This window comes from Hippichthys cyanospilos, chromosome 9 (assembly GCF_059441005.1).
Source record: "Hippichthys cyanospilos isolate Australia breed blue-spotted pipefish chromosome 9, RoL_Hcya_1.0, whole genome shotgun sequence".
NCBI lineage: Eukaryota > Metazoa > Chordata > Actinopteri > Syngnathiformes > Syngnathidae > Hippichthys > Hippichthys cyanospilos.
In genome coordinates, this window is record NC_142377.1 from 11,603,260 (window position 1) to 11,627,706 (window position 24,447).

Sequence of the window (24,447 nt, forward strand, 5' to 3'; positions counted from 1 at the left end):
TCACACTAGTTTTAAATCATGCCAGATCGACGTTACATGAAACCAACCTACGCAAAAATCAGGGGGAAATAGTTTTTTAGATTTCTTCGACATTTGTGTGAGTTTGTGCAGCAATCATTTTTGCTAATGCTGTTGTGGTTAAGAACAAATAAACAATATAAAACTTCTTTCTAAACAGTGTCTTTCTTTCTAAACACTCTAAACTCTGGATGACCGAAAAAAAATCCTTTCCAATAACTGCAAAACAGCGCAAGTAAAAAAAATTACGGCACAAACCAGCACAAATAACACATACAGAACAGCTGGGAACAGTAATATACAGTAACAATAATTTTGCATGGGGCATGGTGTTACAATGCTTAAACACAAATCATACTTGGATGATCCAGGTAGCGATGGGTAAAAAAAAAAAAAAGTCTCATGAACCACTTTTGATATTTATTAGCTCCTCTAGATGACACTGTTGATTTTAAAGACACAGTGGAAATGTTAATGCATTTCCATTGCACAAGTCTTAATCTTCAAACCTGGAGCGCCATCTAGAGGACAAAAATATCAAAAGTGGTTCACGAGGCTTCACCCCCCCCATTAGCCACAAGTCATGTTGATTGCATTCAGGCTTACATATAAAAAAAAAGTACTTGTTGGGACCACAGACATCAGCAGTATCGAAAGTGTTCCTTCGCCTGCTGTGCGCCAAATAAATGAGCTGCTTGAAATAAGTCATACATTTATTCTACTGTATGCTGCAGACAAAGTCATCACCTTTATAGCGATCAAAGAGGAGTTGTCTTTGGTTCTTCATATTGCACAAAGGGTAAAGGGAGAGACGTTTACACAAGGAGACAAAAGCAAACATTACAAATGTATCTACCGCTTTGTATCATTTCATAAATGCAACTCCAAAACAACGCATTTCATACACTGAAATGCACAACTATGAGGTTAGGACGGGCTATCTAAGAGTCCACTCTTTTATAAAATCTCTTAAAAATATAAATCATTTTCTTTTTCCCTGTACAATAATCAGGCTTTGTTTCTAATTTCCTACGGTTTGAATTAATACATGGTACAATATTCCCACGAGTTGAGCGTCGCCTAGCCAGCTAAAAAGTGACACATACAGTGGCGGTGACATGAAACACAAAGAATAAAACAAGAGTTACTCGATATTCTTTTCACATTAAGGTGCCATCTTTTTGGGGACAAGAAGCAAAGTCAAAGCGGCCTCACTGGTTCTCTGCATGTGCAAAACAAGTATGAACACAAACGGACGAAGAACTCCTCAAGATCACACTTAAAAGACAGAGCGCAGACTTAATACATTGATTCGAAACGGTAATTATTGCACACACTCATGTGTGTTGCATCTGTTCAACTTATACACAGCAAACTGGACAACATCAACTAAGGCCAGTTGTCAGGAAGGAGGCTAACAAAGGCAAACTATACATTTGGACAAAGTAATGCCACAAGTCAACATTTCTATAACATTATCGTCATAATATGCCCCTCTCTCCCTCATCCCTATAGAAATTTGCGTCATTGTCCGATGATAAACATGTTAAAATATACATAGTCAATCGCCAACTGTTAAACTTTTAGATAATGTTCAAATTTATCTGGTAAGTGAAAAACTTCTAGCTGTAAATAACAAGAAAGTGACAAAAGTAAAAGTAGTTGAGCTATTAATGAAAATATTTTGTACTGGTATTGTATTTTTGGAATATTGTGAAACATTGAGAAAATACTTTGAGGAAACAATGCTATGTAGCGATTCCATTACATATTTAGAAAAATGGATGCCTGGGTTTTCAGAGTGTTACAACTATAAAATAAATAATCATATTGCGCCATTTCCATCTTAAATAAATAATAATAGGCATATAGGTGTACTTCATCTCCACTTGTCAAGAATATAAATAAATTTGTGCTTTACTGTACATCCTTTTCATTGGACAGCAAATTAATCTGAAAATGTCATTTTTCAATGTCCTTGTTTTGCTCATGGTGGAAATTATTTGGGCTGAAACAACATTAAGAAACTAAATGTGTGTGTGTTTTTAGCATGTTCTTAGCCATTTGAGGTTTTAGTAGGCATCATATGCCTAAAATGCAAGTTTAAACGATTTATTTTTTTAAAAAAAAAAGGTGATGTATAATCATGTTGTCAAACACAGTGGTTTATTGACTCCCAAGTTTGATTCATTTCCTGAGCACGCTTGTAACCTCACTTACTTATTCTCAGAATGTCGACCTCAAAGTCTCTATTTAGAAAAGGATCTTTCGAAATCAGAATATTGATTTTAGTCTAAGAATTCTCACTTGTCATAAAATAGTCATAATTCTGAGTTTGAAGTGAGAATTTTGAGGATAAATTCAAAATTCTGAAAATAGTCATAATTCTGAGATAGGTAAGAATTTTGCCTTTTCTCTTTTTTCTCTCCACTAACACTCAGCCGTGAGCCTTCTTATTAATTTCACCGCATTACATTTGGGACAAAATCCTACAAAATCCTCGCACAAACAGGGTGAGCCTGAGCCAAATGAATGAATGTATAAGTAAGCAGAACAGAAACAACATTCTAATCATCCACAAGTCTTTCCACTTTTGAAACGTCAGTCATATTTTGTCTTCAGCGTTAATGTGCTTCTATAACGGTCTCTTTTCTGAGCGCACTAGCTCGTGTCAAGTTGATGTTTTGGAATGACTCTTGTCTCCCTGAAGTGGCCATACTTCAGCCATGTGGTTCTCCTGCCCGTCTCGCATCCATGCGCTAGTACTCCCCAGCTTCCTCTGGAAGCCTTCCATGTGGTTGCTTCCCTGACGGCCAAATCTGGGACTGGTTCTGTCCAGGAGTCTCTGCGCCGGGCTGACGATGGATCCGTCGTGCAGGTGCTCCTCCTCGTCCGTGTCGGCGTCGATGAACTTGTGGATGGAAGCGTCGTGGAATGTGAAGATGTGTGGGGGTAAGTTCTCCGGACTCTTGCTGGGCGTCCTGCTGCTGGCGGTGGTGTAGACGGACACCTCCGGGCTCTGGATGGAGGAGCCGTCCGAGAACACCCCCGCCCCTGAATCCCGCCCTCCGCGGAAAGTAACCCTGACCGAGGGGCCCTTGAGTGGATTGCTACAACGCGGATCCTTGGAGCCCCTTCCCGTCAGGGGTGTGGCACTGCCTTCGTTCTCATTCTCCAAGGTGGGTTCCAGGCTGGGGTTTGTGCTGACCCTGCCACCGAGAACGTTGAAGCGGGAGCTCTCGGGGAAGTCGGTGGCGCAGCTGATGAAGCTGTCGATGCTGGACATGCTCCTCACATCTGTGACAGCTCCCATCTCAAATTCCCCGCGCTGCCTCCCGGCTTTCGACAGCATCTTCTCCTTGTTGTTGAGGTCGGGTTGCGATTGAGTCTTGGCCATGTACATCTCCTCCAAAGTGTGAGCGCTGAGATGTTGAGGGCTTCCCGAAGGCTTGGCTTGTTCCTGGTGAGATGATTCCAGGCTGTGTTTGGTGCTGCCGGGGCTTGTTTCCGACTTGTCGTGGAGCTTTGCTTTCTGCGGACTGTGGGAGACATGATTCACTTGAACCCGTTTTCCCGCTTTGTCGTCCTTTTTGTCCGCCATGATGTCCGTAAGCTCCACGCTATGGCCAAAGGCATCCTTCATATTCATGGAGATAATGCTGCCGTTTCTCTTTGCTCTCTCCAAGGCCTCCCTCCTCTTGATGGCCTTTTCTTGCCGCTTTTGTTCTTTGTAGAACTCGGAGAAGTTGTTGACAATGATGGGGATCGGAAGGGCAATCACCAACACGCCCGCAATGCAGCACAACCCCCCTACTATCTTTCCCAGGAGGGTTTTGGGATAGATATCTCCGTATCCCACTGTGGTCATCGTAATAGTAGCCCACCAGAAGGAGGCCGGGATGCTTTTGAACTTAGTGTCCTCTTCATCCTTCTCAGCGAAGAACACGAGACTGGAGAAGATCATGATCCCCATGGCCAGAAAAAGGATTAGCAGACCCAGCTCGTTGTAGCTTCTGCGGAGGGTGAAGCCCAACGACTGAAGACCTGTGGAGTGCCGCGCCAGCTTCAAAATACGCAGGATGCGCATGATCCGGAAAATCTGCACCACGCGACGGACGTTCTGGAATTGCAGCACGCTCTTGTTGGATTCCGTTAGGAAGATGGTGACGTAGTAGGGAAGGATGGCCAGGAGGTCGATGACGTTCAGGGGACCCTTGAAGAACTTCCATTTATTGGGGGAGGAGAGGAAACGTAGCAAGTACTCCATGGTGAACCAGGCGATGCAGATGGCTTCCACATGGGCCAGCTGAGGGTTGTCAGTGGGATGACCAAACTCATCGGTGGCCTGCAGCTCTGGCAGCGTGTTCAGGGACAAGGCGATTGTGGACAGCACAATGAAGAGGATGGAGATGATGGCCAGGATCTGGAAGTAAACACACATAATCAAATGAAGAGGAAGGAATATTCATTCTTATTAGTCAATTGAGGACCCTCCAGGCCCATCATCTGGACCCATAATTCGATTCGATTCGATTACATGGAAGCTGTACGGAGCCGCGGCAAATTTACTTCACATTTGGGAGCTTCGGTCCCATTGCATGATGTCTGACGTGCACGCTTTCAGCATTCACACAATTAAAATATTGTTTTCACAAAATGCTAATTTAAAAAGACCCCTCTTAATTGGCATTGGTAGCTGACACCAAACAGTGCATCAGGCTTATGAAAAGTCCAATTCTTAACAAATTCACTTGATACTTATTACTACAAACTGAACGTCATGACTGTGGTCGTTATTGTCGCCCACAAATAAATAATGCGACTCATTTTATTCTCTTACAAATTCATAACACAGTAGAAAAAATGCGACAGGTTTTAACCATTAATCTCAGGCGTCTGTTGATCTATTCATATCGTTTAAGTTGTTTTCACCTCACGAAGACTTCTTTCTTGCTTTGGAAAAAAAAGAAGAGTATTTTGTCAGTCTGACGGATCAGATGGAACGTATCCATTAAAATACATGTCAGGCGTCACAAAATGGATGTCTTGGACTAACTGTGATTCTAAGTGATCTCCTTTATCAGTGTAAAAACAACAATGTCTGATCATATCTACGTTGTCTGGCATGATAAGAAAAAGGCTTTTAAAAATGGCACATCTCAGCTGTTACCTGCCATCTGTGTTCAGCACGTCCTTCTCAAAACCTTGAACCGACGCTCTACCAGCCTCCATTTTGAAAGCCAAATTCATCACCAACACAAAACAAACAAGCACGGTCGAGCCAAGTTGTGCATCATGTCTGATAATGAACTGTCCAGTGGCACGCATGCGGGTACGTGTGATGACCCTCGACTAACTAAACCAAAGTTACACGATGTCGCAAGCGGATGGACCATATGGCGGACTACATTCCACGCTTTGAACCGCACTTGTGTCAGTCAATCCGATCTGAGACAGCAGCTAAAAAAGTCATTTATTACTTCATGACCTATTTAGGTTCTCTCTCCAAAGCATAAATCAAACCCAAAGTCTGCATTTCAAACGAAACACGGCACAAGCTAATGTTGTCTCTTGGGCACCCGCTCGTATTGCGTTTTTGCTCCTCAGCTGAGAGAAACATTCAAGGACAGAGATAGGAAGCTAGGAAGAAAATAGGATATTTTACTGATTTGTATTCAAAGCTGCTGGATAATAATGGAAATTAGTTCACTGGAGTTTGCTGAAAAACATTTGCATCATTTTACAAGGGTACCTTAGAGAAATCAAAAGAGGTGTGTGATCATGTGTACAGTTCAACTGGACTTTCTGCTAGAAATAAAGAGGGAACCAGAATAGAGCCTAAAATGTACAAACAGAAGCTGCAACGGAACTAAAACTCAGCTAATGAGAGCAAAGTCTTTAAATCAGGGAGCTTCACTTTTCTCTTTTGAACTATTCTGTGTGAATTTTGTCCATCATGGCATGCATCCCACATGACATGACATCATAATGTTTGTTACTTGACATAGCAGCAAAATAATCAGAAATTTCCCTCACCATTTCTTCCGTTTTTGCAAACATGTATTTTGACGCTTAGGCTACTTAGCATATCATGCTAGTGGCTACCACTGCGGCTAATATTTGCAAAAAAAAATTGTGTTGGTGAAATCAAAGGATGACATGAATAGAAAATACTGTAATTAGTTGTTACTTATAACTGTTAACCGTAAAACGGTTCTTGTAAGACTTGAGACTTGTTACAGCCTGTTTCATTATTTTCATTTTGTTTTCAATGATGTAACCCCTGTGAAATATTTTTTTCAGCAAAGCACCACCAATGAAAAAAAACAAAAAAAACACCAACATTTACAACGCTGGTTTTGCAGTGTGAAGTGTAATTGCACTTCTACAGCACCAGGTGGTCAAATGGTGCTCTCACTGTTAGAAGTTTTTTGAATTGCTGTCAGCAACATAGTTTTCTAAATCACAATGATTAAAGTGAATAAAAAAAAAAAACAGCACAATGGTTTGTACCTTTTTCCTCAAGTTAAAATGTTAAGATATCTTTGCTTCTACGTTCATGTTCCAGCTCAATTTACATGAATTATTCATTACTATTCATTACTTTTGGTTAGCATCAAATGGTTTAGTTGGTCAAAAATATTTCAAGTTTATATAAGGATTGCCTTTTTTTTTAATTTCAGGAACTATCCTGTATAACCCTTGTAAAAAGTAGGTAACTTTTTGAAAGTTTGTTTATATTGCTTTATTTCTTTGTCTAACTTAATAAAGAATACCATTTTAGGTATACTTATACCATTTTCATAGATAATTAACTCATTTATAGTCACTGCCTCTCCTCTCGTATGATGTATATGTTAATAATATGACAATCTAGGTCTCGGAGAAACCGCATTTTGTGAGTTGGGAAAACCTTAGTCCCAAATTGTTTCAAGAGGGAGTAGCGGAAACCTTTGAGTCATCTTGTAATGATCTAATCTGCTGCGCACAATTGGGTCCGGTCATGGTGCCAGAGGTTAAGCGGGTTACTGAGGTAATATATGCCACACCCATTAGTCCTCCCCTCAGTCTTGAGCGTGAAATCCAGCACAAGGTCAAAATGGATGACTGTGTCTCAGGGCGACGACGGGCGGGATTATTTCCACTCGTAAACACTCATATACTTTAATTAATCGTGACATGCGAATCCTCGCGCGCCCACCTTGTCGTTTGCAATGATCCTAAAAGCGAGGGGGACCTTGCGCAAGCAGGTAAAGACTCGGGGACCTCCAATAGTCATTAAAGGGCCTGGGCAGCATTTAAACTCAAGCAGGACATTCCCTGAAAATAGCTGGCTTTGGCTCCCAGGGGAAACGAGTGATGGATGAAAAGGCTCACATTTGACTCATTTGAGGTTGTTCTCCAGCCACTGAATAATCACACCCGAGGGAGTAAAACAAGTCAACATGACACATTGACAGCATCCCGAAAGGTGACAGGCCGGACTCGGAGTCATCACGGCGGGCAATATGTGGGCCTGCGGAAGCCCGTAGCCCCAAAGTCCCAAAGGAATACGGCGTGCAGTATTTTGAAGGGAGAACCCTCGACAACAAAGCCAACAGCCCCTCCTCTAATGTGGGCTGCGCTATGGCTCGCTCATCGCATCGGCTCTAATCAAGCTGAACGCACGGAGCAGCCCGCCAAGCTAATGAATCACGCTGAATGCAAACGACAGCGGCGAAAGCCAACAGAGGCGTGTTGTGTGCAGAGAACAGACGGAGCATGACGGGCGACAAAACACCTGAACATTCACCTTTTCCATCCCCGCAACGTTTCTTCGTTGCTGCTGGGACACGTGCTCGAGATGTGATAGAGACGTGATGACACCAGTGAGATATAGATCTAGACCAGACTCGTCACGCATCTTGTGAGAAGTGGGAATGAGGCACACCCTGCACTTTGCGTTAGTTGTGAATTTTCTCAGTGAGGCAATAGCACCTTTGTGTGATCGTAGGTGTCGATGTAAATGAGGAAATAGCTTTTCTCTTCGCGACTTTCTTCAGCACAATCGCTGACTTTGCAACGATGATAATGCTCACTTTTGATCAGCTGACATTGCTGTTGTGGTGATTTCGGAGATCTGCTTCGAAATAGATTAAACATACAGTAGTCCTACTGGATATAAAGGAACCTAGAACCTTGCGTCAAACGAGTTCCTAGCATGTTCGTTTTTGTTGAAAGATCGCCCATACCACAACATGGTGAAACAATTGAATTAATCCAGACAGAGTGGGAAAGTACACAAGGCCTCGGGCCAGTCCTGCCACAGGTCGGAGCAGAAAATGGTAACCTTTCACCCTCCACATTCAGTTCTTAAACCCTTTTGGGGCATGTAGTCCCACTGTAGAATGCAGGCGTCTCGGTGTCTTCAAAAGTCTTTGTTCTGCCGACCATTCTTTGAGGAGGGAGGAAGTCCGAGCACCGTAAACCCTGACTGAAATCTTCTCTTCATGGCCACAACTGGCCTTTTGTTCATGTTGGAATGTTGTGTCGAGGGATGCCTTTCATGCCTTTTGAAGGTGACGACTAGTCTTGATTTCTCCTGGGCCAAGACTACATCTGCTTCATACTGACAGTCCTTATTAGAATAACACAGTTCCATGAACACACTATTATATTGATACATTGCATTTAAAAAAAACATGCATTCCCTTTAATAATTACCAAATGTGGACCAAAAACAAACCTGAGAAATAAGCATTATTAAATTGTAGCAAGGGGCGCCACGAGAGAAGAGGGATTAGCACGTCCTTCTCACAGTTCAGAGGTCCCGGATTCAATTCCAGCTCCTGCCCCCCTGTGTGGAGTTTGCATCGTCGTGCCCGCGTGGGATTTCTCCGGATGCTCCGTCTTTTTCGCACAATCCCAAAAACATACGTGTTAGGTGAATTGAACACCGCAAATTGCTCTTAGGTGTGTTTGGGAGTGCGAGTACTCGTTTATCTCTGTGTACCCTGTGATTGGCTGGCAACAAGTTCAGGGCGTCCAACGCCTTCTGCCCAAAGACAGCTGCGATAGGCACCAGCACACCAGTGACCCAAGTGAGGTAGCAGTTTGAGTTGGGAACCCCGGACTTCCCTCTCCCCAGCCACTTTGTCCAGCTCCTCCAGGAGGTTCCCTAGGCGTTCCCAGGCCAGCCGAGAGATATAGTCCCTCCAGCGTTTCCTGGGTCCCCAGGGCCTCCTCCCTGTGGGACTTGCCTCAGCAGGGAAGCGCCCGGGAGGCATCCGAACAAATAAATAAAATATCATAGTAATTTCATGACATCGTTCTTCTCGATAGATGTCAGCTTTCTTAGTGTTACGATTTTACACAATATTTAAACATTTGCAGTTATTAACGTTTGAATGGACTACATGCACCATATACTTACTTTGCGGCTTGCCCAAACACATGATAAGGGGTTCCACAAACACATTTGTGTGCACTAGTGTGATGTGCCCAACACAATACACACAAGTATTTCAGCCCCTTTAACTCCTGGATCAGTAGTACTCCATCTTCTACGACTTCATCTATCCATCCAATTTCCTGTGGTGCTTGGGGTCAATTGGTTTGACGGGTGTGCTGGAGCCTATTCGTGCTGACTTTGCAAATGCTGTGTACACCCTGGACAAGTTGCCGACCAATGGCCTGGCACAAATAGACCAACATTCACAATTAAATTCACTTATTTAGAGTTTTCATTTAACTTAACATTCCTGTGTCGGGGAAAGAAAGAAGACTGAGAAGACACACAAGCACGGAGAACACAAATGCACGCACAAAAGACCTGTGCCAAAAACCGTACCTGTCTTATGTTAGAAAGCCAGCTAATATGTTTGCTAGCTAATTAGATTTTGATGATGACTAATTCGGACACGGGAAGAGACTGCCTCGTTTCCCGTTCGCATAAACTGCGGTTAGATCTCCCACCAACGCTGATAACAAATGACATACACGCCGCAACGTTCCCGCCTGTGTTCACCTATTCAGACAAGGTCTAGCTTTGTTGTGGCGGCTGTGGAGTTAATATTTAATATCCTCCCACAAGATATCCTGTCCTGGAAAAGGTGTAAGCGAGCAGGCCTCGCGTTCTCGTTGCTTTCATTACACATGCGTGATGGAAAGAGAGATGGACAAACCAAACAAGGAGAGGAGAAGATCGAGAGAAAATAGCAGGAAGACGCTTCTCATTACCATCCATGTTTTATGGTTCATTATTTTTCCCTTTCTTTGTGTGACGAAGGTCCAGTGACTCTCAAACAAGTTTGATTATAGAGGACAAGAATCAACATCCGGGAAATCATCCAAACTCGAAGGGCATCAATCATACAAAGGTTTATGGAAAAAAAATAAACGTGTCACATTATGACCCGATTGATAGAGGCTGATGCCGATTTTTGGCAGAAAAAAAATACAGATTACAGATTATTTGGGCGATTAATTTGAAAAATGATAATGAATAAAATAGCATTTGTTTCCTCTCAGTGCGTTTCAATATGTGCCAAAACTGTGCAGGTTTTCACTTTTCACGGGCCAGCCTGGTACCTATTCCCAGTAAATAATGTATATTGTTTGAAACAAAACACATTTTCAGCGGAAAAACCCCCCAAACATTTTGTCCATACAATAATTTTCATCCTTTTCATAATCTTTTATAATTTTGTTTGCCTTTAAACACACATGCCTGAAATCTATGCGGAAGGTCCAGGTACTGACCAATCATGGCGCAGCACGTGAGTGTCAAATGACCAAACCCAGAAAACGGGTGAGCCACCACTAGTCATTACCTGAGCCTTGCACACATATGTTGTCATTTTCAGTCAACATATTATGTCATTTTCAGTCAACAGCAAGGTGAAAATGTGTTTGTAAAGGTAAAAGTCTGAAATAAAAAAAAAATAGTTCAAATTACTTATATGCAAAGCGTATATACTGCATATATCTATGTATGACTACATTTGTGAAGTATCCCTTTAGAGTTTTCTTGTCGTGGCTCATTTAATTTTCATTAGAATTACTGAGGTACCTTTGTTCAGTCCTGCAGCTAACAAACCAACTTTGATGAAAATATAATGTCCTTGGAGGAGGTAATTATAATCAAGAGGAAAACGACCCAGCACATTTGTCTGCATTTCTGTAGCAGCTGCAGCTTTTCAGGCCAATTTCCGTCTGCAGAGTTCCACCAAACTTAATGCAAACTTTTATCGGGATCAGCACTATGTTTTACAGATATTATCACATTAAATATGCCGAGTTTCCCCTCAGGTGATTGTGAGAAACGAATACAAATGCATAAATAATCAAACTGAAAGACTCAGACTGTGTGGTTGAGATGAAGCAATACGATCATCGCACACGCGTAAACAAACACAACAACATTCGGTGCGGCAAGATGACGAACAAAGACAAATCTTATTGTTGCCTTTTGGGTTTTCCACTGCGTCACCCCGCGTGAAATGCTGATTCACGTCTGCTCTGGAGTCACACTTTGCGCAACATGATCTGAATCAATAAAAGGATTAAATCACTTAGTGGCTCGCCTACTTTATTTTCTGCCGAGTGCAAGGTGGCATGTCTAATCCTCTTACTGTACCGCATCTTCCCGCGCTTTCCCAATAAAAGGCTGACCTTTCTCCCAATGGAAGACTGAGAACTGGAGAGGGAGTTCCCCCTCTGGAATTTGCCGGCTGTGTTTTATTTAAGGCTGCAGCGGGAAGCACAGATGGAATTATCTTGCCTGATAAAATCCTCTTTGCGGGATGATCATACACCTACTGTACCAATCGCCTTCTTGGAAAGTATCACCGAGGGCCCAAGGTGCAATAAAAACAAGCGACTCGGAATGCAGAAGTGTCCTCTTGTTTTTCTGTAATGTCGTTACAAGATAAGGATGGCATTATCACGTAATGCAAAATACGGTTGAGCCCTCATGGCGAAACCCATCGGAGGGACTATTATCCATAATGCATTATTCCATTCTTAAAGTCTCGCACTGTAGCCCGCGTGAGTCATTGGCAGAACCCAGAGAAGAATGCGTATGAATTTTAAGCCCAAAATTATTCATACCTTCGGCCAAATGGTATTTGTTTGGGTAGCTTCTGGCTGGAAATGATGCAAAATACTGCAAGATGCTTCCCTGAATGAATGGAAAAAAAAGAGACTCCTATACCTCATGGATATATTTGTCATTATTCCAAGGGTTGTTATTGAGCAGCTGAACTAAAAAGTTAATATGTGTATTTGTGCAAATTAATGTCACATTCAAGAGTTATGTTACTTTCAATTTCTCTGTCATCTTGTTTCCTCCAGCATTCCAAAAACATGCTTTGGGTTCAGAAAACGTGTCCATAAGTTTCAAATAATATTTAACTCATTCAATGCTAACTATTTCCAGAGCCCTCTAAAACCAGATGAGTTGAAAATGACCCAATTATGGGTTAAAAAGGAACCTATATTTCGGTCACATTGACATAACTTTCAGATCTGTTTTATGCGAAAAGACCCCATTTTGAGGTTTTCTTGTACAAAGTGAAACCCAAAAAGTTGCCTCAAATTGACCCAAACATTTGGTCAGTCTTTTTAATTTTTTACTCATAACTGGGTTATTTACAACTGAACTGTTTTTAGAGTGCATTATTTAAAAACAACAACAACAACAACAACAACAACAAACCCAGCAAGAAACAAGTGCATGGGATTGAATGTCTGGACTCTGTAAAGACGAACTATATAAATACGTCTTTGGGATTGAATGAGTTAAAGTGTCAAGTATGAATAATGTGTGATTTATTCAATTCTTCATGAAGGCAGACAAATTGTCCTTGTGTTTTAAGCAAAACATTCAATGACCATCTTAAATTCTGGTCAATTTGAACTTAAAATCTTCATTTAAATGCTATATTTCTATAACCAGAAGAAGAGTCGCAAAATCAAAATGTATTTTAACTGTCCAGCTCACTTCAGCTTAACTTGAATACAAACCTACTTTTCTCTATTAATCATTAAACTCGGTGAGAAGGCCATGTTAAAAATAAACCTTTGCTAAAAGTTTAGCAAATAATATATGGATACAGATGTCTTGGTACGCTTTTATTATGAAATTGCATTGCGCAACGTGACAGCTTGACAAGTCTTTTTACTGCAACTGTTGGTCCTAACTCCTGATACAAAAAAGACCCGACGTTATTCTCAAATCACCTAACTCGCTAATTCAGGGCGCTAGCAAACGACTAAATTACGCTGAGATTGACATACGGTTTCTGTTGGCAGTGTTTACTGGTAGCTTGGGCTCCATTATAGCTGCGTCTAGCATAAATTAGCCGCTAGCTAGCAGCACGCAAGTGCGCTGTATAGGTTGACAGAATAGATTTAAATGGCAATCTTTGATGCTCAGAGCCTGACACAGTTGTTGTACCAACGCTTTGTACTTTTTAACAAGCCAGCCTGACTTACATGTGTCTCTTATAACAACATTTATTAGAAAAGATTTGTCTAAAATCGAAAACATGCTGTTAAGCACGGTTAAAGGAAAAAAAATGTTGAATATCATCCAAACTACCCACAGAAAAAGGCCAGAGCCAGAATCGAACCCATGACCTCTGCACATGTGGCATCTCAAAAATAAAAATTAAAATCTTCAATGAAGAAAAGTTGCAGTGGAACATGAATGGCTCAATATATGATTACACAAACAACGTTTTTCAAATTGGGTGTGAGCATGAATAATAATTCCTTAACTTGTAAGTATTATTTATAACTAGATAATGGATAGTGTGGTGTGAACATTATACAAAGAAGAAATAAATGTACTATTGTATTATTGTAGTGATATAACAAATCACACAAATCTATTATTAATAATTTAACATTTTCCACTATCTTTTGCAGATTAGGATTGCTCCAGAAACTTTCTTGTCTGTTTTCAACCAAGAGACACAGTGTTCTTCAGACTGTCTGTCCCTAATGGACCGGCGCTCCTGTGACCCACACAGATGTGCGTGCCCTCCTCTTTACCGACACCATTTTCACCTTGGCCGACGCACCTTTCTGTCCCCCGCACAAAACAACTATGGGGCACTGCTGTCCTGGTGTACTCAAGAGGTGACGAGGAGATGAAGGAGATGGATGACTGAGCTGCAGGCTGCGCACGCCATGCACACCATGCGTCCTCTTACAAGTGTGAAGGTGGTGTTAAAATGATGAGGTGTTAGGGCGTATGTGTGTATGATTTCGGGAGGACAGCGTGAATCTAAAAATACACGGTGAGAAGAACATTATATAGACTGTATCAGTGATTCCCAATCATACTAATCCAATTTTGACAAAGATAAAGTATACACACACACACAGTTCAAGGGCATCATGCATAAATCGTGTTTTGCCACTAAGTCGCTCTGTGTCAGTACTTAACATCGTTTTTCCAATATTTTGTTGAAATGTATGGCCTAAAACTGTAGATAATTTAATCAGATGTTGCTGTTTTTTGCAGTTCTTTTGTACTTGAAAAGTAAACAAATACGAAAGGAAAAGGGATTGCATAGTTTTATCTTGTTATTTTATTCAATATATATAATAGGACGGTTATCAGAAGTTTTTCCTGCCTATTAGAGTTGGTAGCAGCCTAAAAAAACTCTTAATTTCAGGCCCTACTGCAGAAGATGTAGCTTTGTTCCGCTATCTATACCAGCAATGTACAGTGAGTGGCAGAACAATTAAATGCTCAGAAGTTGGCGAGTTTCCACGTTTTGTTATTATTTCTTCCGTTTTTAAGTTTCAACTTGCATCTGTCTTGTTGTTATGTTCTTCGCTCCCAGCCTGGAAGTGGCAGAAGTGTTGGAAACCAGCGGAGCAGAAGTGATGAGTCACCATTAAATCTGTCCAAATTGCAGCATTTGCCAGCATTCGACAAGCAAATCCTGAACTATTCATTTTTTATTGAGCTCAGTTTTGTTTATGAAATCCCAAACGACAACAGCAGGACCAACAAATCTCACATGAGTAAGCGCAGCGGCCAGAAAAAGTCCCCAACAGGAAGAAGCCTTGAGCGAACAATGAGTCAGGATGGCCATCTGCCTCCAGTTTCTCATGTGGCGAGGGTGACCACTCTTTTCAACTGAAATGTCCTCTTTGTGGTGTTCTCTTTAAATGAGTCACTGGTATATGCATGCGCAAGGGCATGCTTGAAATACGTGTTCCACCTTAGAGGTTTCACATGTTCGAAACCTGCCGAAAAGCAGGTGTGTTGAGATTATTACCGTTAGTCCAAATAGCCACGATAGTATTAATAATCATTGCACCAGAGGGGGCAAACACTATTGGAGAAACAAATGGCTTGAGGATGCATAACAAATTTGCTCTTCCATCACTGCCAGTTTAATCGCAGGCAGCAGATTAGAATGCCAACAGCAGCGCGCTAAGATTTCATCAAACAGGAGAGTTCACGACCACTTTGAGAGAAAGTGATTTTCCACAGTCAATGATTGGGTCGGCATTGTCATGCGAGATTGTATTGACAGTATAAAAGTTGTTTGGTTTCATTGCAATGGAGCCCTGCTATTTCCATGCATCACTTCATCACATGCTCCCTCGAAGAAGTTCCGTCGCAATATGAGGCGTCAAGCAGATCTGCTGTCTGCCTACAGCTAATTAACGTTCACTCGATCCGTCTCCGGTGACACGGCGGTCTTGCTTTGCTCTTTATCATAAAGAGCAGATGTCACGCGCTTCTTGTGACAAGATTGGATGTCCATACCGTGGAGATAGCCGTGTGCGCAGCCCAGGACGGGTGTAATGGGAGAAGACATTAGCGTACTTCATGCTGTGATTGCAAAGTGAGGATCGGACGCAACTTGATGAATATGAAGCAGCTCTCACATCACAGATTGAAGAAGATGACCGAGGTGGGGAACTCGAGTAACGTGACTTGACTCCCATGACTTGACTCCCATGACTTGACTCAAGTCCAAATAAAGACATAGACTTAAGCGGTGGAGGGTTCAAATCAAATGGCTTGACTAACATGATTTGACACAAGTTCGAGTGCAATTGAGTGCTAGTCTTCAGAGGTGGGGACTCGAGTCAAAGAATTAATTGAGTCGGCGGCTGCAGAGGTGGGGGACTCAAGTTGCTGGATTTGACCGGGTGGGGAACTGGAGTGACATGACTTGCTTGACTCAAATTGGAATTAGGTCAACGGCTGCAGAGATTGGGGATCTCTGTCACCTGAGTCACGTGAATTCACACAAATGGGGTTCTCGAGTCGCATGGAGAGGCACAACCAAGTGGCTGGGATACTATACAGGAACATCTGCAACCAGTATGGAATAGAAGTACCTAAATCCCGATGGGCCATACCACAGAAAGTGGCTGAGAACAACAGGGCCAAGGGACTTCAGCTTCCAGACTGACAAACAAGTCCTGGCTAAGCAATCAGACATAGTGGTGATGGACAAAGAACAGAAGAGGCTACTGATGATAGATGTGACGATCCCAGCTGACGCTAACATCAGGAAGAAGGAACATGCGAAACTTGAGAAGTATCAACGGTTGAAAGAGCAGCTGGTATGGATGTGGAAGGTCAAAGGTTGCGTGGTCCCCGTGGTAGTAGGGGCAGCTGATGTTAGCGTCGGCTGGGATGGCCACATCTATGACTTAAACCAATCATGTCCCACCTGGTTGAACTGAGTTTGGTCCTATGACATTTGCTAGACGAATCATGATCGGTTGTTACCTGAGCCTTGAGCGACGCTTGTTTTCAGTTGACATCACGTAGCAGAATTGCTGCCTCCTGAGGTGAATAAAAATGGATGGATTTTGCCATAGCCCACACTATTAAATCAGACTAGTGGGACCGCATAGAATATAGAAATGTATTGTAAAAAAAAAAAAAAAAAAAAGGGGGTTGATACTAAATTCCTGAATAATGATGTATGGTTTGTGTTGATTATACCACTCTGCTGTGTTGTATACAAATTATTAAATGAACTTAACTGGTCCCAGCATGCTAGACCCACCACACTCACTGTCACCATGACAACCAATTCACCATGCTGTAGTTACAGTTCTGTCTCAATGAGACCCTGACAGTCCATTCTGCATGGCTTCTTTCTCTCTCTAATGCTTCATGTAAGTGTGTGTGCGTGTGTGTTGGATCCCTCTCTATTAAGAAATGATTAGAGACTAGTGAGGCACCCGCAGCCAGATGGCGATGAATACGCTCCAATCAGAGCTTGCTAACGAGCAGTCGCAACATGCAAGCATATAAATGCTCGCGTTCTAAAAGCTTTCTGCTGCGGCTCCTCCGCAGAGGCAGACTCTGAAACCAGTCAGCCTTTCACTTTCCAGGAATTCATCATCATTTCTATGAACAAAAAATAGTGGAGGCGCCAACCATTCACACAGACAAAACAAGAAAAATGTCGACTGTGCTTTTATGCTTTGGATTTCTCTTTGCACATGCTGAACAATAGAGACGTGTTTACTTTGCCTTAAAACTTCATAACAAATACAAATGTGAAAGTAGCAAAATAGGTCATCTGACAAGATTGGATTAATCTTCCTGGTTACTTCCACTTGCTGGTTGGCAAAATTAAATATCGAGTGCCTTATGAGCCATTGAAACATGTAACGTTATTATGAGGCCGAATGCAGACAGATGCATCGCAATAACTTTTAATAAAGTTTGTGCCTTAGATTTCTTCCTAAAGTTATATTTGTATACAGTATGCATACATATTTCTTGAACACTTGCAAAATATATTTCAAAAGGCCAATTTCTTCTATTTGCATATGAAAACGCATCTAAAAAGTTTTCATCAGCTGTGAACTATAACAATATGATATGTACAGAGTTTATATAAAAAGTCTACACACCCCTGTTCAATCGCTGTTTAAAAAATAGGGATATCGGAGTTGCATAAGTGCACACACCCTCTTGTAACTGAGATATGACTATGCTGAGAATCACCCAATCATATTCCAACTCATATCAAATGCGAGTCAACACACCTGCCACCATTTAGAGTGCCTCGGCTTAACTCCGAATACAGTAAAGTTCTGATGTAGCGATGCAGAAAAAGCTACCCTTGAACACCTCAACTTTCCTGCATAGCTACACTATTTATCAACATGGTGAATACGCACACCATACATACATAAATCCTCTGTTGGAATTGTTTGTTCTTAGCAAACACATACTATGTCGAGTGTGACACAAAACCATCAATTTTTCAGCTTGTAGAAGTAAAACACCTGCTGTGTTCTCAAGCCTCCCCTTGAATGATTCAGTAGGAATGGAAGGGCTGGCCGAGGAACCCACCTGACCGCCGAGGACATCTCCTCTCATGTATATGTGCGTGTGTGTGAGTACATCGTGTCTTCCCCATCAATGTCATAGCACTATATCCCTGCATGTCCAGCTCATTGCTTCACAAGCGAGTGGCCGGCCCTGGAGGCCACTGCACTCTGAGAAAGCCTGCGTGGTGAAGGGAGGTCACAGATGCATAATGCAGTGAGGTACAGAGAGACACAGCATAGCGACTAATCTATGCAGCTGAGGTGCGCAGCCACTCAAAGAGCCCATGGCAACAGGCATAAAAAAGTGACCTATTTCTTTACGACACACCTCAATGAAACGCTAAAAAGACGTGCGACAGGATTTTCGCCCTCTTCCAATGAAATGCAGGCGCAAGACAAGAGCAGGTGAGACGGATCTGACCTTTAAAAGATGAACATTCGCTGGGAGCTGGAAGGAACGCAAATCAAAAGCAAAATAGAGGAGTCTTAGCTGACTAGAGGGTATATGACATCTCAAATTTGTTTGGGCTGACATGTTACAACAGGGCATTTTTATATACGACATGTCACTGACCTTATCCATCTGTCTGTAACAATGACAGACCATCACATTTTATATTTATTTTCTTTTTTTTAGATATTCTACCTTGCATAATACACCTTCACAATCCAGTGAAATTCACTACAAGTAGGAGCCCTGACAGTGATCTTTATTTCATAAAGAATGAATCTCAGTCGAGAGCAGGCATCCACCAAGGCCAAACAATCCAATTTGGATCGGGACCGCACAGTATAAATGAATAAAGGCTGTATTTTCAACATGTCATCACTACAAACACATCACGGTAACACCATACCACATTTTTTACGGTCCCAAGTAGGGCTGCACGATTAATCGAGTTTTAATCGTGATCACGATATTGGTTGCCATGGTTCATTACGCTGATGCACGGCGATATTAACATCTGAAATGTTTTTTGATCACAAGTCAAATCAAGGACTACCACCAGGGGGCAATGTTTCCCACATGTTTGCATGACCAAAGCATCTTATTTTCTCACTCTAATATATTATTTACCAGTGTGAAAGGGTGTTGAGTTTTTCACCTGATTCCTAATAATTACAATGCTAGCTGTCTATTGAGACCCATTTTTATAAATCCGATTTTTTTTATTTTATTCTCTTTTACAAAAACCTGATACACTGGTCTGTCATTTATTGTGGGGCTTACATTCTCAAAATTACCCACAGTACCCGAAATTGGCAGAGTAGTAGATTTTTTTGTTTTGTTTTAGCTTTTGTTCCTTTTTAAATGTTTTTCTTTTGCTAAAAAAACTCATGAAATTGATAGGGTTTTTTGTTGTTGTTGTTGCCTGGTTCCACTTAGAAGGAGGACAAATATAAGGAAATATAGCATGGTAAGCCTGCAATTGATATGGTCATAAACACACACACATATATACATATATATATATACATACATATATACATATATACATATATATATATATACATATATATATATATATATATATATATATATATATATATATATATATATATATATATATAAGAACGACGTGCAGGTATACACAAAGACGTGTTTAGTAAATGCACATATTTGCTATGGCATAAATAAAACAAACAAAGTGAGGTTCACACGTTATATACAAAGACACGTACATAACATGGATCCTCCTCATGGGGAGACTGCAGTGTAGCTCAGCTGATAGTTGCTATGGTGATGGGAGCTTGTTTAGCATTTGCGAAAGAAGTGCAGCAAAGCATTCACAGAAACTGCCAGCTACAGAAGGCGGTGACGAGTGAGGAGCTCGCAAGAGGAGATACCATGTTCTCACACACACACACACACGCACACACACACACACACACACACGCACACAAACGTCAATGCAATTTCCTCTGGCTTCAGGGAGCCAATTTAGCATTTGGACTTGTCAGTTTCTAAATATCACTAACAAAGTCGTCTGTCAGGTTGCCTCCTATTCTACGTTTGAGATCCACTTTTACAGTCGAATAACCCAGTTTGGCATTCTTATTTTTGACACCTTGAAGTGTAGTGGCAGAAAAAGGTTTGAAAGTTAGCAGATTAGAGTGGAAACTACAAAACTACTTTTCTTTTCTTTAGTTATGTTACATTTTGCAGCTGCAATGTTGGCAGCTCACTCACACATCGAAGCAAGCAGCATTTTCAAGTAAACACTGTAAACAAACATCTTTGTCTTAGTTTCAGTGAGACAACTCTAAGTTTGATTTTTTTTTTATAAAATGTATTCTCCTGAATTCATGCTTTAAATTTGTATTTTCTGTCACTCATGAGTGACAACGTAAAGGATCTCCTTCACACCTTCATGAGAAGGATACACAGCGCAGCCAGCCAGTTCAAGCCGCTTCAGTAACAAACAAATATCCTCAGAATAGGTGTGCTTAGCTTTATGAAAGGCAAGGAGAAAAGTATCTAGGTTTGTGTTGTTCCTGCAGTTTGCGCTTATATATATATATATATATATATATATATATATATATATATATATATATATATCTGTATACATGTATATGGACCCCTGTGTTACAACGTCCCTGGCTTACGTCTTTTTCATGTTGCGATATGGAATAGTTTTTTCGTCCCCTCTTGATGGTGTTTTCCCGGTTTTGTGACAAAAACAACTGTCATGGCCCTCGGGCTTGTCTGTATTTGTGTTGTTTTGACTCCATCTGCGGGTGTTTTTCGGTATTTGCAATTATTTTCTGTTTCCCTCAATGCATTTATGCAATGCGTCACTACAATGCTGGTCTGCTACTGGTCGCCGTCTCCTCACGGATTTGCTGGCTTGCTATTGGTCAGCCTCACTCGTTTCAAAATGGCGGAAAGGTAAAGCTTTGTTCTATCGTGAGTAGTTACAAAACTGTATTTATAGTGCATTTTACTGCTTAATTCAAACTTGAAAGGGTTATATACAGTATATATATATATATATATATATATATATATATATATATATATATATATATATATATATATACACACACATAAACACACACACAAACACACATACTGTACAGCACATACATATCTTTGAATCTTGAGTCGTATTGCACCCCATGCATCACGGCATGTATCAAATCAGCTTTTATTACAGAGATGCACACTCCTAACAAGCACACACAGACAAAAATGGCATGATTAATGTGGATATGATTTAATTATCAAATGCTGTGTATACACTAGCAGTTTCACTGTCAATAAATGGCGAATTTCACTGTACTAAATTACAGCCGAGCCTTAAAGAGCTTCCGAGATGAACAAAAATCTGCTTTGTAAGCATAAAGATGTGACAGGTTGGGTCGTTGAAAGAGGAATAAAAAATTTATTGGGAGATGAAGGGAGTGCGCCCACTCTGCAGTCTGTTCCAGCTAAAGTGCTGAGCCCCGGTATGGAATGACCAAACATCCCAGTTGTATAAAGTGGGAATGACACCGGCAATAATTTGCAGGTGGAACAAAACCCTAAATTACCTCAGGGGCGAGTCGAACAGCGCGACATAATCATCTGCCGCCTGAAAAAGAGGCAGTGAAAAGGACATTTGCTCTTGGAGGAATTTAATTAGGTGCAATTACATTATGCCAGGGCTAAATATACAGTTGTCTAATAATAATAATGAGTCTATTTTCCAAGCATCGCATGCAAGTAGAGAGGTCGCCATGAGAAAAAGGATAAAAACATTGAAACACATGCCAGACTTGTGCCTAATGTTGCACACGCTGCTTCTATCCGTTCAGTCTGCTGTAAACAGACTGACAGTCAAGCATGTCTGCAGCCAATCGCTGCCATACATGGGCATGCTGACCCCACGTTTGAACGCACGCCACCAGAGCCCTGCACAGGACCACAAAGTTCTGACATGCGCCCCCCATTATAAATGGCGCCCTACGCCTAATAGGTGCCGGATAGTCTCGAGCAACAGGGACTGGATAAGTGACAAGGAAAAAGGATCAAAGCAGTTCTGGTGTTCTGCATTGATGCATCTATTAGAGTCTGGATTTCCTCAAGTAGTGGCCTCCACTCTAATGGATATCTAACCATTGAAAGGAGCCCTATCGTGAAAAATCTCGTTTTTGGAGCTTTTCACGAGACGAATGACGGGAATGCTAAAAAACAAAATGGTGAAATAAAAATGTCTACATGAGTCAGTAATTAATATGACTCAAAGGGTATGCATTAAAAAAATGACTCAGTTCGTTAGTGGCTTGAAATGTAGCATTTTTTTCCCCTATTGATCTTGTTAGTTGGCACTTATCCTTTTTTTTAAAATCACTTTTGAGCGGTCCAATCGTTAGACATCACTTCTTTCAGTGTGCTTAAACAACACTCTATTGTTGATTCACTGAGCTGCGCTCATTTTTATGAAACAAGTGAGTGCGGAAGCTTTTTTTTTTTTTTTTTAATTTGGTGGTGTTTTCTTTCTCGCTACTAATCCTCCTCCTCCTCTGCAAGCATGTGCATCTGCTGTCCTTTCACTGTGATAAATTGGAGAGCAGCAGCAGAGAGGGAGGGATGGTCTTTCCCCACATTGAGCATCAGCAGCTTGTTTATGTGCCAGCACCCTGCTGTTCTCCTGCTGCAACCCCACACGTGGACGTCAAAGCTGGAATACTAATCAAAGGAGATTTCTGCTCGATAATCCCGCCGCTTGACTGACCTCCCATGTTCAACAGTAGTAAAAACCCCCATTTTTTTTTAATCATTTCACTCTTTTGTTTTGTTTATTCTCGTAGTCGAAAGCAATGCTCAATAATGTGAAATAATATTGATCATTACCAAGATGCACTTTTGCCATTTGTTGGGCCAAGAATTCCCATAGGCACTTTCCAACTTACATCCACGAGTGTGCAATCATTATACGAAGGAATAAAAAAGGAACATCTCAAGAGATTTAATTCCGTTGTTGGCTTTACTGACAGAGACACCGTTTTCCGGGGATTTTTGTCCAATACCGACCGTGATCCATGCAGAGGTTTGAGAGAGAGAGAGACAGTAATGAGCAAACGTCAAATGTACTGAGCAGATCAAAAATTCTTACAGTCTTTTAGACAAATGCTGTGAATTGGATTTGCTGTATATTTTTATTACTTCTGCCAAGGCGGTTATCATTAAACACATTGAAAAATGCCTGGTTGTTATCATAACCCGCTGGGTAGCCGTGGATTTTGAGCAGATTGGCTTACTTTTACACGAAGTTGGGTTAATTATTTTTGACCGAAAAGATTCATTTAATTGGATTTGGAAGGGCTTACGAGCTGAAGCTGGTAAAATAGTTGTGTCATCTTAGAATCCTTTTTTCTAATCACATTTGTGTTGCACTGATAACCTGGTAATCAATTTCATGGTCGTTTTAAGGCACCACCAGTATGGGTAGTTTTCATCAAAAATCGGCCACCCCAAGTGCAGGAAAAAATACCTCAGCCTTGGCTTGCAGAGGTGGGCAGCTTGTCGGGACTAACAGGCACATATTTTGGTAAAGGGTTAGGCTTGGCAATGGCGATGCTCCAAATGTTTTGTCAAATTACTAACCCTAACCCTAACCCCTAACCCTAACTCCTACCCTAACCCTAAAAATTTGGAAACGTGGACGGCTGTGAAGGAAATCATATATTAAGTTGCTATCATTATGTGCTTATTTCTTGTCTAGAATAGTGTGTATTGCTATCCATCTATGCAGTCCTAGTTCATCTCACCCCAGTCCTTAGATAAAGTTATTGACACAGGAAAGTGTGAGCTGGGACCTTGGCCCAGCCGTTGGTGGCGCCCGACTGGCTCTTTTTGTTATGTCTTGTAATGTGCAATGCTTTGCTGAATGAATAAAAAGCAGGCAGAGACGTTTGAGCGAAGAATTAGTGCTATTGGCAACGCATGAGTTCATTTGCCGAGCGTTTTTCCCTGTGCCATGGCAGAGAAAAGTCAAGCTTGGCTGGTCTGAGTTACTCTTTTTGCTGCTTAGCTGCTAGGCTTGTCCTAGTCTTCTTTTAGAGATGTCTCCGACAACGGGTCTTTAGGTGTCGCGCACAAAGTGCCCCCAACGATTATATTCT

At 41.4% G+C, this 24,447-nt stretch overlaps 1 protein-coding gene across 1 annotated transcript in view; it reads right to left on the reverse strand.

Annotated features, from left to right (window-relative positions):
• Positions 1–713: 713 nt before the first annotated feature.
• The window catches only part of LOC148418842 (potassium voltage-gated channel subfamily B member 1-like), a 43,176-nt gene continuing 19,442 nt past the window's right edge, over positions 714–24,447 (reverse strand). The window contains exon 3 of the mRNA XM_088424593.1: positions 714–4,441. Coding sequence (XP_088280719.1) covers positions 2,690–4,441 — 1,752 coding nt within the window. The 3' untranslated portion in view covers positions 714–2,689. The remainder of the gene's footprint in view (positions 4,442–24,447) is intronic.